The following is a 14,237-nucleotide window of genomic DNA, read 5'->3' on the forward strand; positions in this document are numbered from 1 at the left end:
TAACCATGTGTGGAGGTGACGCCCCATTTTGGAGTTGGCATAACCCCCTTTTTTTTTTTTTGGACAAATCACGCCCTATTTTGGAGATCCCGCCTCATTTTGATGTTCTTTAATGAACTCGTCAGTGAACTTTTCATAATTTATGAAGATATATCATTTATATACTATCTACTATATACATATAATATTTATGGATTGTCCATATTTTGAAAATATCCAAATTCAAATTTTGCTATCTTTTTTTAAATAATTGTTAATATTGTTTTTGTGTGTGTGTGTGTGTGTGTGTGTGTGTGTGAGCGTGTATTTATCACTTTATGGGGACCAAATGTCCCCATAAGGATAGTAAAACCCGAAATTTTTGACCTTGTGGGGACATTTTGTCGGTCCCCATGAGGAAAACAGCTTATAAATCATACTAAATTATGTTTTTTGAAAATGTAAAAATGCAGAATGTTTTCTGTGAGGGTTAGGTTTAGGGGTAGGGTTAGGTTTAGGGGATAGAATCTATAGTTTGTACAGTATAAAAACCATTATGTCTATGGAAAGTCCCCATAAAACATGGAAACACAACATGTGTGTGTGTGTGTGTGTGTGTGTGTGTGTGTGTGTGTGTGTGTGTGTGTGTGTGTGTTTCATTGCAGACAGGACATATGAAAAGTTACCATAGTTTTAGATTGTTACTGTTGTCACTGTGGCGTTTTGGCAGTAACGTTGTTGAACATTATAAATTAAACAATATATATGGCGGTTGTTGCTATAGTTTTTTTTAAATAGTTTAGGCTAAAGTTTATCTCAATAAACAAGATAGGCCTATGGCCTAAACTAGACAATAAACAAGATATACTGTGTTGTAGACATATTTGCATAATTCATACTACTTTTTTCAGCACATAAATGTTCAATATACCATATTGGAATGGATGGATACAGTCTCAGCCGAAGTCCTCTATCTCTAGAGCGCTTCATGCAAAGCAACTTTATTGTTCCATCTCCCGCAGACAGTGGTCGCTGCACGGGCGGATCGGGATGGATTTATAGTACGGGAATCGCTACGTTATGAATGTCATAAAATCTTTGCTCATATATGGACTTTATTCTTCCCAAACTTTGCATGATTTGTTTACTCACTCTGCTCTGTTAAATACGTAAGAACGACAGGCGTGTACAGTATTAGAACCGCATCTTGTTGTTTCTAAAGGAGGCCGCTCAGGCCTCGGAGTTTCCTGAGATTTTTTACGGCATGGTGCGCTCGGCCTACGGTACACTCGCGCCCTGATTCACCCGGTAAGACCCGACAGCGGCTATCCACGGTGCGCGCTACAAGTCTTTTGTTTTGCAATGGGTTGAATAGTCGTAATCGCCATATGTGTTGTTTTAGCTACATTCTAGGTTCGGATAGTGAGTTTGTTCGTTCGATAATATATCGTTATTACAATATAAACGGAGATTATGCAGCTTTCTATAGTTGAATGTTTATTAGCATGTTATGTTGTTAGCAGCCAAGCTAACTACTAGCTCTTATGTTGTAACAAACTGCTTTATCACAGACCACGTTGCTGAATATAAATTATTTGTTAGAAAGTTAAAACACAATGTGGGGCATAATTTAATTAATTGTGCAATGCATTGTCTGGTCTGTGTATCTTTCTTGGTTGCTTATTCCTATCGTCCCGTTTAATGAGCTTTAGCCATGCCGCTATACCCAATACATTGTTAGTTAACTAGTTATATGAAGATGAATAGTTAGTGTTTATATTATTACGTTGTTAATTGCAAGATTATTGGCTGTTTCATAAATATGCAATGTTATAACTCTGATGTACATATGTGCATTAAAGTGTTATGTCTCTAATTTCAAATGCTATTTTGCGACAATACTCTTGAAAGAAATAACAGCAGTTGATAGGCAAGGAACAGTTTTCATCTTTTCAGAGATAATTATTTAAAAGTGTGCACGGGTTGCTCACACAACTCTTTTTCAGTTTTACCTGGATTTTTTTTATTACTGTTTACACACTATAGAAAGTCTAGTTTGACAATTAATTAGAGATTGTGTTTAGATGGAGTCTAATGCAGATGTTAGGATGAGGAATTGGGGGGTTAAAAACAAACGTTCAAAGTCACTATGGAACACACTCTGATTTGCATTATTACTATTACTACATTACATTTGATTATGAGAATTATACTTTTTCTAAATTCATTGACCCATTATTCTCAACAGGTGCCCAACCTTGGTATGGACCTAGTGCCCAGTTTCACCAGTGGTCATAGTAGTGAAGATTTTTTACCTTCAATTCACCAGGAGCTGTTGACACTGCCAGAACTTCAAGCTGACTGGAGGGGGGGGGGCACTCTTTAAGTGAAACTGATGACTAGTTGTCCACAGAGGCAGCTAAGGGAACTGTGGTCTTAAAGAGTATAACATACTTTTATTTCACTGACATAGTTAGCCAGAGACTTTAGAATGGCCTCTGTTCCTCTTTACTGTCTTTGCCGTCTCCCTTATGATGTCACCCGATTCATGATTGAGTGTGATGTCTGTCAAGACTGGTTTCATGGGAGGTGAGTTTGCATTTTTGCATTCTTGTTATGTCTCTTATGATCTGTTTATCACTTTGTATAACTATTGTTTCCAACTGTATTTTTCATGTAGTTGTGTTGGTGTGGAAGAGGACAAAGCAGCAGATATTGACCTGTATCACTGTCCTAACTGCCAGGTGACACATGGACCCTCTGTTAGTAAGTGTCAAAAATGCTGTACAGTTTTCTCATATGCTGCTGGTGTTGTTGTAAACTGCAGTAATCTTCTTTGGCTGGTAATGAACAGAGATGACCCGACCACCTAAAACCTAATTGTGCAACACAAATGCAATTCAAATACAACTGAAACTGAGTAGCTTAGTGTGGTTATGCTAAACCTGTGATCCCGTTTACACCTGGTATTAAGATTTGTATCGGGTGATCCAACCACATGTCAGGCGATACACTTCGTGGTTTACACCCGGTCACATAAACGCACCTTCTGCAAACACTTGTGTTCGGATTTCAATGGGAAACATCAATCACATTAAACGTCAATGTGTTACCGCATGATAATAAATGGCGAACAAAACTAGCTCAGTGTTTCTCCCAGATTTAGGGCCCTATGAAATCCATTTAATCCTATGAAATCCACCCCCCCACACACACATACTCAAATGACGTGTTTCTTTTTTTATTTTCTCTGAATTCTGTTTTAAAGTTTAATTACCTTTGATCATTAAATAAATGGTCTAATCAAATTAATTAATAGATTTTTAGAACAGATAGATTTTTAGATGAAGAGTGTCTATCATCACACAATCCAAAATTGATTTTTTTTGTATTATTTATTGTTATTTTTTGGTCAAATATAGTGCTGCACAGTAGAGCATCACAGTATTAATGAAAGCAGTAATGAGATTCTTGTTGATATATTGCTTAAATATAATGTTATTATTATTATTATCATCATTATTATTAATACTACTACAAATACATTAAATATTACTTTTTACTATACAGAAGTAATATATTTTTGTCGCATTTTTTCAATTTCACGTGTCTAGTTAAATGGGGCTTTTATTGGATGTTTTTGACAGCTGCACTTCAGAAAAGCAGTTTGCTATATGGATTAATGTGCATATTAAACCACAAGAGGCTATGAATTAATTATAGAAATATATAGTCTGCTTGTGCTACGCGCTTCACAATGAATAAAGTGCTCTGCTCTTTGTCAATAATACACACACCGAGCGAACGTGATGTTAATAATGCAGTTAGTGTGTAAGCTGTGGCTTCTCACATTCACTTACAGTTGAAGCACGCAGCTCATGTAGGCAATTTGTTTAATTAAGTCTCAGCCTTTTGTGTTTAAATCTCACTAGGACATATCACTATTTAACATTTTTGTAAAAACCGCTAACAAAACTGATCCGCTGTTACTCCTGGATACATTTGAAATTTGAATCCAAGCACAAATGCAACATTTAGGGAAAAAGTATTTTAGTGGAGTACCTGTGTTAGAGCAGCTTCAAATGTGTGTGCTTCTCATCTGTGTCACTGCATATTGATATCAGACACACTGTAGAAGTTCTGTGAAGTTCTCATGCTTTTGTATGTATCCAACTTTTTAACATTTTCTGATCTGATTGTTTTTCCTTTTAAAGCAGCTTACGTTTGTCATCTTTTGCAACACATCTGCAGGCTCGCGGCAAACAAACACTAACATTCTTCACATCATTGCTCATTCATTGCATCTGTACATAAGTGTTGTTATTTGCATGTCAAGTTTTGTGATAAATCCAAAGAAACTAATAATTCGATACAAAGTGAAGCTGAGGTCTTCTTGATTTGTTACCAAGTTACAGTGGTACTGTAAATGGCTGCCGCTTGTACTCCGCGATTCAGACTTATGTACATTATGTGAACAGGGACGAGACCAGCAGGGGGAGGGGGGAGGAAATTAACTCTTGTTCGGACCAAGCAATTGAAACGACTTTGAAAGCACTGTTTGACTACCTCCATATATGTTGTTGTTTTTTTTTTTATCTGATCACTAAATGTTTTAGACCAGTATTTTGCACTGACCACTTGTGATCGGACGTATCTTAATACAATGTCTAAATGGGGTCTTTATGTCTTAGCTAAAGCTTGTCTGAGTTCAAGTACACCATGTGTTATCTGCTTCTCTTTCAGTGCGTAAACGACGAGGGGCTTTAAAGCACTCTGACTCTGGAGGTGGGAGAGAATCAGGACGACCTGTTAAGACAGGCAGTGCTCAGTTCGTCAGGGAGTTACGAAGCCGGACGTTTCCCAGGTAAGTTTTATTCATCTTTTACTGAGTTACAGGACGATTATCTGCAGGTCAAATTTAGGACGCTATGTGATTCAAATGTGTTAACTCCATTAATTTAACTCCTTTCAAACCTAAGCTAGTGAGCTAACCCAATTTAGGGTTAGCAATCAGTATTGGATTTTTTTTTATTTCTAAAATCGTGCACAATGATCAGTATGCTGAAAAACATTTGAAACTCATTCTTGATTGTTTGTATTCCAGTGCTGATGAGGTCCTGCTCAAGCCGACAGGTGCCCAGCTCACAGTTGACTTTCTAGAGGAACGCTCCTTCAGTGTCCCAGTCTTGGTTCTTAGGAGAGATGGCTTGGGCATGAATCTGCCCCCACCCTCTTTCTCTGTATCGGATGTAGAGCATTATATCGGTAAACGCCCTGAATCACAAAAGCAGTGCTATTCTTTACTACATTAATCGGATGCTTGTTTTAAAAAATGTGGATAGGGATTTACTGTTCTCTAATATGTTGTATCTTAGGCGGTGACAAGGAAATTGACGTGATTGATGTTAACCGCCAAGCAGACCTGAAGATGAAACTGGGAGAGTTTGTGGAATACTATAACAGTCCAAACAGAGACCGAGTGCTGAATGTGATCAGCTTAGAGTTCTCAGACACCAGGTGATTATTTGACACCATTAATATCTGGTGTCAGTGAAATTATATTGTAATTACAATGTGCTAAATCCCTTTTGTTGTCATGATAGTCATTAAATTAATATCTTTTTGCCAGATTGTCAAACCTGGTAGAGACACCAAAGATAGTGAGGAAGCTGTCATGGGTGGAGAACCTCTGGCCTGAGGAGTCTGTTTTTGAGAGGCCTAATGTGCAGAAATACTGCCTGATGGGGGTGAAGGACAGTTACACAGACTTTCATATTGACTTTGGAGGAACCTCTGTGTGGTACCATGTACTCCGGGTTAGTTATTAATTATGTACCATAAAAATTTGATTTGTATTATTTTTTTTTAAAGACTTGTTCCATACATTTATATTTTTTTCTTTGTATATGTTTCAGGGTGAGAAGATCTTTTACCTTATTCGTCCCACACCTGCTAACCTGGCTCTTTTTGAGCGCTGGAGTTCATCCTCCAATCAGAATGAGTTGTTCTTTGGGGACCAGGTAGACATGTGCTACAAATGTTCACTTAAGCAAGGAAACACCCTCTTTATCCCAACAGGTACAATGCCTTTTGTCATATCATATGCAGAGCCTTGCACATCGCATGCACAGACTTTTCTATTTATAATATAGCCCTTGAAAACACACTGACTAAAATATTTACATTGTTGTGAAATTATATTGAGGAAAATAAGGGTGTTTGATTCCTTGTGGATCCAGGGTGGATCCATGCTGTTCTGACTCCTGTGGACTGCCTGGCATTTGGGGGGAATTTTCTTCACAGCCTCAACATAGACATGCAGCTACGGTAAGATAAAACTTCTGTTTATTTTCCAGTCGTAAACAGTCTAGTTCATATTGAACTGGGATCTTTCAATTATGGATTTTCCCTTCTTCTTCATCAGTGCGTATGAAATAGAGAAGCGACTGAACACAGCAGACTTATTCAGCTTTCCAAACTTTGAGACAGTGTGCTGGTATGTTGGCAAGCATCTGCTGGACACATTTAGAGGTCAGGCTTCTCTTCACAAGGCAAATGTCTATTTTATTCTTTGCTTATTTCTGTTTTAGTGCAACATTCATCACTTGCATTTTCCGTTTTGCATTCCAACCCACTTTAGGTCTGAGAGAGAATCGACGGCATCCTGCCACTTATTTGGTCCATGGAGCCAAAGCACTCAATAATGCTTTTCGCGGCTGGACACGGAAAGAGGTTTGCATTCCAAATAGTTGTATGTCTTAACATTGTTTTGTACCATCATAAAATGTTTACTGCAAGTGTATTGGTTGTTTTTGATGTTCAGTCCTTGGCGGAGCATGAACTCGAGATACCGGAGACCATAAAGACCCAGCAGCTAGTGAAAGACCTGGCTAAAGAGATTCGCCTGGTTGAGGTGAGAGTAGCCCTGGTTCATAGATTCAAGAAAAAAGCTGGTGATGCAAAACTAATTTGTTTATCATTTATGTGTTTTTCTTACAGGATATCTTTCAGCAGAACATTGGCAGGAGTGGAACACCTTTTGGTGGATCTCAGGGTCTTCCTTCTCCTCACCCCAAAGTTCCTTTAAACGTATCCCTCACTACTATCCGACCCCCAGGTAAAAAGAGAGGCCCCAAGCCGAAGGATGTATTTGGAGGAGGAGGTCTGCTCACTCCAGGAGCTAAGAAAAAGAGCCAAAAAGGCAAAGAGATAAAGACAGAAGCCGGAGAGCTGGACCTGCTTGAGATTCATACTAAACACACTCTGAAGAAATTCCAGCCGGGGTGCAAAGTCAAAAAGAGCAAGGTATATTCATGATTGATCTAAAAATTAGCAACAATTGTTTTTATTGCAGGTTGTTTTGTGCTTTTTTTTTATTGTTATAAAAACATAATTTGGCTTTCCAGCTTGAGTTGTCTGATGACTGCCTAGATGACTTTGAAGAGAAGATCAACAAGAGCAAGCTAAAACTTGTGCTGACTAATGGAAAGATACAACGGTAAAACTGTCATCTTAACACGTTTCAACAATGAGGATTTTCAGTCTTTTGCCATGACTCTAACTTTCTTTTGAATTCGTCCTCTCTTAGTAAGAAGGGTCGTGCTGGCAGTGCTAATGGAGCAGGTAGTTCACTTCAACAGTTCCAGCCTCACATGAGTACATTGTCTGACTTTGATTCAGATGATGAGCTTCAGATTGATGAAACCCCACCACCTCGCCGTAGACATTCTCTACCTAGCAAGAAGAAATTAGCAGGTAAAATATCATAACCCTATTTATTTTCAGACTTGTATGATTTGATTGTGTTAAACAAAAAGTAACTGTGTGTGGTTAATACCTTTAACATCTGGGAACTAATACATGCCTCAACTGCTGGTCTTATTAAGGTCTACCAAGGAAACTACCTCGGGCCAAACCATGCAGTGACCCCCATAGAATTCGTGAGCCAGGAGAAGTGGACTTCGATATTGAGGTGATATTCAAGTCTCTTAGGTAGGCTTTTGTAATAGTTTCTAGGTGTTTGGTCGTCACTAGTATTATATCTATATATTTTTAAATAGGAGGATTACACCACAGATGAAGAGATGCTCACAGTTCAGGGTGTAAAAGGGGGAGCAGGGGGGATTTTGGACTTGCTCAAGGCAAGCAAACAGGTGGCGGGTTTGGATTCTGCACTGAGGTACATCACATGTTCATTTTCTATATTGTATGCTGATCATTATTTTTATTTTTTTTCTTAGAACGTGTTCTTTTAAAAGTGTGGTTTTTCAACTTATGGTCTAGAAGAATAATTTTTGAGGGAATAGTGAAAAATGTAAGTGTAAATGTTTGTTAAAGCTTCTGCACTCAACTTCAATAATTGCTTCCTTGTTTCCCAGTGAGGAAGCACCAGCCTCCCCCAGCACCTGTGATGCAATCCAGGGCATGCTCTCCATGGCCAACCCTCCATCTTCCTCCTCTTCTTCCTCATCCTCCTCTCCTCTTTCTATCTCTGGAGGGGGTGAGATGCTGGGGCTCATGAAGGAAAAAGGAGTGAGAACTGGATGGGTAAGTGGTGGAGCCAAGAAGAGTGAGAAAACCACCTTTCAGAGACCAGGGAAACGTCCAATCAAGCGCCCTGCACGGCATCTCAGTGATGACGACAGCCTGGATGAACAGGAGACTCTGGGTACCTGTTTTAAAGACTCCGATTATGGTGAGTTCACAGATCGTTTAACATTTACACTATGATTGCTAATGTTCTAGCCTGAGCAAATACTGCAACATGGGTTTAGAAAGTACTCTATTTAATAAATGTAAATCTATGAAGGGTCTTCAAGGAATTTGTTCCACCATCTGCCTCTGTTTTCTCCAGTATATCCATCACTAGAATCTGATGAGGAGGACCACTTAAGCAAGTCCAAAATGAAAAGGAAGCGAAACTGGGATGATACACCTTGGAGTCCTAAAGGTAACAGCATGCATGAAAGTAATGAAACAGACATTTTTTAGAAGATGTGTTTATTAATAGACAATCCTAAACACCATTTGGACATGCGTCCTCAGCTCGTGTTACACCCACACTGCCTAAGCAGGAGCGACCAGTGAGGGAAGGTGCCAGGGTGGCATCTGTAGAAACCGGCCTTGCAGCTGCTGCTGCCAAATTGGCACAACAGGTGAGCTTATACCACTGTTTCAATAACTCTATAGACATGACCTTTACAAATGCACTACTGATATTAAGTATGTTACTGGGTAAACTGCCAGGAACAACAGAAAACCATAACCAAGAGAAAATACACAAAGAAGAAGGTCCCTCAAGAGAAGGTACATTCTGCAGCTACCCAGCTCCAACATCAGCCAGACTCTGCGCCCGTGTCTCCTCCTCTGCCTACTGAGCCTCCTGTGGACTGCATCGTTGAGGATAGGAGAGTGGAAGTGTACTCTGCCAGTCTGCTGGACCATGAGTACACAGCAGGACCAGGTCCGTTCAGCCCAGGGGGGCCAAGAGGAAGCGGCGCCATGGCCCCTGGTGTGTTCCTGACATCAAGGCGACCCTCACTTTCTCCCCAAAACAGTAGCAGCCTCCCTCCCTCTGCCCTCTCACCTGTAGGGCTGGCTACACCAACATCAGCAGGAGTATGTCAAGGTAACTAGAATCACTGGGACTATGAGAAGTTTTCCAGTGCATAGTAACCTTAAAACACTTAGGAGCTGCTTGCACACGTTTTGGAGTTGAAAAAAGCTTGTTTGAGGGCAGTTGTCAAAAATGATATGGTGGCTAAAAAACACTGTGCTCATGCAATATGTTAAAAGCCTTAAAGGGATAGTACAAAAATGAAAATTCTCTCATCATTTACTCACCCTCATGCCATCCCAGATGTGTATGACTTTCTTTCTTCTGCTGAACACAAACAATGATTTTTTAAGAATATCTCAGCTCTGTAGGTCCATAAAGTGAATAGTGGCCATAACTTTGAAGGACCAAAAAGCCCATAAAAGTAATCCATACGATTTCAGTGGTTAATATCTTCAAATCTACTGTAAATCTGTACTTTTACATTCTACTTTTGTTTTTGGCAATTCACATTCTTCTTGTGTATCGCCACCTACTGGGCTGGGAGGATAATTTATAGTAAAAAATGACTTAATTATTGGTCTGTTTCTCACCCTATACCATATCACTCCAGAAGACTGATTTAACCACTGGAGTCATATGGATTACTTTTATGCTGTATTTATATGCGTTTTGGAGCTAAAAATTCTGGACACCATTTACTTGAAACTTTTATTTTACTAAAAATCTTTGTTTGTGTTCAGCAGAAGAAAGAAAGTAAAATTTGGGTAAAAATTTAAATTTGGGGTGCACTGTTTTTTAATCGACCCTTAGCTAAGCTCCACCCCCCATGACTACCGTTGCTCGCTCTGACAAGCTTTGCATTGAAATGAATGGAAGAGTGCAGTGAATGCCACAGTTTTTGGCAAAATATTCATATCAACGGAATTGACAATATTTTTACGTGGGCTGGAAAGAAGAGCGATATTGTAAAGCATTTTTATCTGATATTTTTTGTAAAAGAAATTGTTAAATTACACAGTAATTTGATTGAAAACTGTGGAGAATGTGAATCAGAATCCAGACAAATGATCATCACAGTCATTTGATGGCGATTACACACCTGATAACGTTAGTGTAAGTGAACAGAACTGCTCATAACATTTAATGATAACACATTCACTATGGTACTGTAAACTATGATACCGGTACTTTATTTACTATCAACTTTACTAAGATCTGAATCAATATGCCCATTTATTAATGTTAAGTTATTAGATTTAATTTAACTTGCAGCAAATGTAGGTGTCATTGCTGATGATGTTATACATGTTTATTTGGGAATGAGTACTGACACCGTTTAATCCATAACATGCTCTTCTCCAGATTTATTTAAAGATTAAAAAAGAAAGATTAAACACTGCTTGTATCCTTTCTAGGTAACTTGTGTTACTATTACAAGTGATCCAGCAATAATGTTTTTAAATTTTGTTTTTCTAAAAAAATTCTGCTTAAAATACGCACACACATTACTGCCATATACTCTAGTTGGAAAAAAATAAAACAAGGGCTTGTGAGAGATATGGCGGATGGCAACAGTTGCTGAGGTAGGATTGGTCAGAAATGCTTTTAAGGTGGGGCTTAGCTAAGGGTCAGTTTTTTTCTCTGCATCTCGTGCAGTTTTTAAAAAACTTTTGTGAAAGTTAAAAGAACCTTAACTTTTCAAACAATCTGAGTGAATGTCAACGTGTCTCGAGACACAGCAACTAAAAGAACAGAATGCAGCTGTGTCTAGCTTTTTTTTAATGCAACCTTTTATCTGAATAGCCTCAAGATGCTTGTCTAGTCAGTGTTTACCGACAATTATAAAATAGTGCAGATATAATGCAAGATTGTGTAGTGCAAAACTTAAATCACATAAAAAATTTCTAATTTCTTTCCTCACAGGGAAACGTCCAAAAAAAGGACTTGCTACAGCTAAACAGAGACTGGGAAAGATTCTGAAAATACATCGAAATGGCAAGCTTCTCCTGTGAGAGGTCACTGTAGATTGATAATATGGAGAGGAAACTGCAGGGAACAATAGAAGTGGAGTAAGCGCAAAAGGATGAGAGAGACTGACTGATTTGGGTGTTAAAATTATGTGACCGTTTTATGGTTTTATTTGCTTCATAGGGATGAAACGTGAAAAGACTGGTAACTTGTTGTGAGAAAATTTATGAAGGGAAATCCCAGTCATGAACATTGTTGAGCAGTTGGCATTTAGCATAGTGTTTTAGAATAGAAATTCTATTTGCAAAATAATTGGAGGTAAATGGAGATACAATTCTGACATAAATCATTAATAATAGTTACCAATGAGTAATTGCTATCATTTGAGTTCCATCATTTGGTCTTCATTACTTTACTTCTAAAAGAAGTTGAGCTGCATATATGAACACTTCTGTCTTTTTTCCCCCTCAAACCCTTTTATATCATATTTATTAATTGATTTCAGTTTTAACATTTGTATATTTCTAGACAAAAACTGAATGCCTAGGAGCACTTGACGTTTGATTATTTTTCCTAAAGCCACAGGAAAAAACAAAAGATCACATTGTTCAAAAGGTCTTTGACTGATTGCTGGTTTATTTCTATATTTGACTTCCAGAATTGGAACGTGGTGGGTTGTTTGAATTGTCATAAGGATGATTCTTCAGTATAATTCTCAGCAAATTTTCTCATGGCTATTTGTCTTCACAGTCTAATCTCCTGAAGCCATCCATATATTTAGTTTTGTTTTCTAGCTTCATGTAGTATATGTTAATATAAATTTATTTTAAACCACAGAAGGTAATTTGATACACCTTTGATCGTTATTGCTGTAGTATAGTCCTGTAGTAATGTCTCTTTGCTTGGTAAAGAATGTTTTTACGGTAGTGAACTAACACATTTTTATCAACATATGTTGTGAATATATTTTAAGTTTGTCTTGTTTTGTTTGTTTTCCCCTCAGCATGGGCGGTAAAATGTCCTGGCACTGTTTGGTCAGAGTTAGATCTAGTTTTTCTTTTTGGACTTGTCCAAGTATAGCTGTAGAAAGTTCATAGGTTGTGGGTTACATTTTATTAATTGGAAAGTACACAAAAATTGATATAGTATTAGATCATTGGGTATTCTGGGGGTTCAATGTAAATATGTGTTGTATTTTTTATTTTTATTTTTATTTTTTTTGGAAGAAAGAATTTATTGCAATTTGAATTTTTCTTGACTTCTTGTAAAAAACAAAAACAAAAAAAAACTACATGTTTTGGAAAGTGACATAGCATAAGAGTTGTTTAGTCAGTTTTATTTGTATAGGGTAAATATACAGTTATTTTACATTGATGCTTATTATATTACCAATGTGATCAATTTAATGTATTCTATCGCTATGTCAATTTGTTTTTGTTCATTTAGATTTTTCCCCACTTAATATTAATTGTATTGTCAATATACTTTTTAAATTTTTATTTTTTATTTTATAGAGTGCTAGAGGAGTTACTGTATCGGCAACAATATTTCTTTAGTTTCTCCTTTGACCATTATGTCCATAATCAGTACCAAAAATATTGATATCCCTTAAATTAGTGGGCCAGTGTAAATATTATTTTACATTAACTTTTTCTTCTGTAAATGTCACAGATCTTCACCCTGCCGGATTGTCATCATGCCATCCAAATGTGTCTTGAAACTATTTGTTTTCAACATGAAGTAACAAAATACAGTTTAAATGCACTGTGAAAATAATTGTATTATTTTTAGAAGTTATTTTTAGATTCTGAAATTTGACAGGATATTTCTGGAACATTTTGAGTTATTTGTTCATTTGTTAGATTTGCCTTCTGCTTTATATCCTCCCTGAATGTTGTTAAACACTCATTTTTGCTAAACATCTGTGCCTTCAGTAACATCCCAAACATAGCAACCTCACTTACATGTGCATCTGTACACATTTTTTATACTAGTTTCAATTTAATCAGAACCAATGGGTAGCCGCTGCTTTTAACTGTTATTTCAAAAGGGGGATGATGTAAAGCGAGAGGTGCAACAAAGCAAATGTCGAAAACCTTAAAAAAAAACAGGACTGTCTTTTATGTTCTTATTAAAACTCCTTACGTTTAAGTTATTCTCTTCTTTATGATTTAGAGTTAATTGTGTGCATTTTAGGATTTATTTATACTTTAATAATATTGTCTGTTAAAGTTTAATTGGAACAATTAATGTTATTGCAGTTCCTTTCAGTTTTTTTTTATTATATATAGCATTTTGATAGGAAAAAGGAGAAACATTACAAGTACACTTTCAGGACCATTGAAAAACCAAGTCAAATTTGAACCCATTGAATATTAATAATTGGACTTTGTCTTTCGCTGTTGTCACCAACTTTGATTTTTGAAAAGGCTTGAGTGGATTTTTCCAAGTGAGCTCTATTAAAATATATTTTTTAAAAAGTATCAACATTGTTTGCATTTTTATCATTAGAATCCTATGTTCATCTACAAGTATAGTGTAGTTTATAATTTCTTGAGAGATTTGTAACAAAATTGACAGTGAGTTACCCGCCAACTTGCTTCTTTGTTTATTACAATGGGTCCATAATTCTATTGTGTGCCAGACGTTGAAAATTGTATAATAATAGGTCACGTGATTTAAAGCCGCATTTCTGTTTCCATAGTAGTGTCAGTAGCGGCTATTGATTGGC

General features: G+C 37.2%; 2 protein-coding genes across 3 annotated transcripts in view; one reads left to right on the forward strand and one right to left on the reverse strand.

Annotated features, from left to right (window-relative positions):
- zgc:158263 (ceramide kinase family protein) overlaps window positions 1–14,237 on the reverse strand; it is an 867,176-nt gene that overhangs the window by 82,381 nt on the left and 770,558 nt on the right. The window lies entirely within an intron of this gene.
- LOC127618394 (histone lysine demethylase PHF8) lies at window positions 1,015–13,982 on the forward strand. 2 transcript variants are annotated; one of them, XM_052090820.1, is made up of 22 exons: window positions 1,015–1,313; window positions 2,228–2,568; window positions 2,660–2,745; window positions 4,723–4,843; window positions 5,084–5,244; window positions 5,355–5,496; window positions 5,609–5,795; window positions 5,895–6,057; window positions 6,219–6,306; window positions 6,404–6,510; window positions 6,620–6,711; window positions 6,803–6,892; window positions 6,979–7,284; window positions 7,386–7,477; window positions 7,568–7,734; window positions 7,866–7,951; window positions 8,040–8,158; window positions 8,358–8,674; window positions 8,834–8,929; window positions 9,025–9,134; window positions 9,226–9,607; window positions 11,462–13,982. In XM_052090820.1, exons 2-22 carry the CDS (start codon window positions 2,471–2,473, stop codon window positions 11,548–11,550), a joined length of 3,099 nt encoding a protein of 1,032 aa, XP_051946780.1. In that variant the 5' UTR covers window positions 1,015–1,313; window positions 2,228–2,470; the 3' UTR covers window positions 11,551–13,982. The 2 variants fall into 2 exon arrangements, with proteins under 2 accessions (XP_051946780.1, XP_051946779.1); XM_052090819.1 differs by having other exon boundaries at window positions 1,015–1,287.

Source organism: Xyrauchen texanus, chromosome 25 (assembly GCF_025860055.1).
Source record: "Xyrauchen texanus isolate HMW12.3.18 chromosome 25, RBS_HiC_50CHRs, whole genome shotgun sequence".
NCBI lineage: Eukaryota > Metazoa > Chordata > Actinopteri > Cypriniformes > Catostomidae > Xyrauchen > Xyrauchen texanus.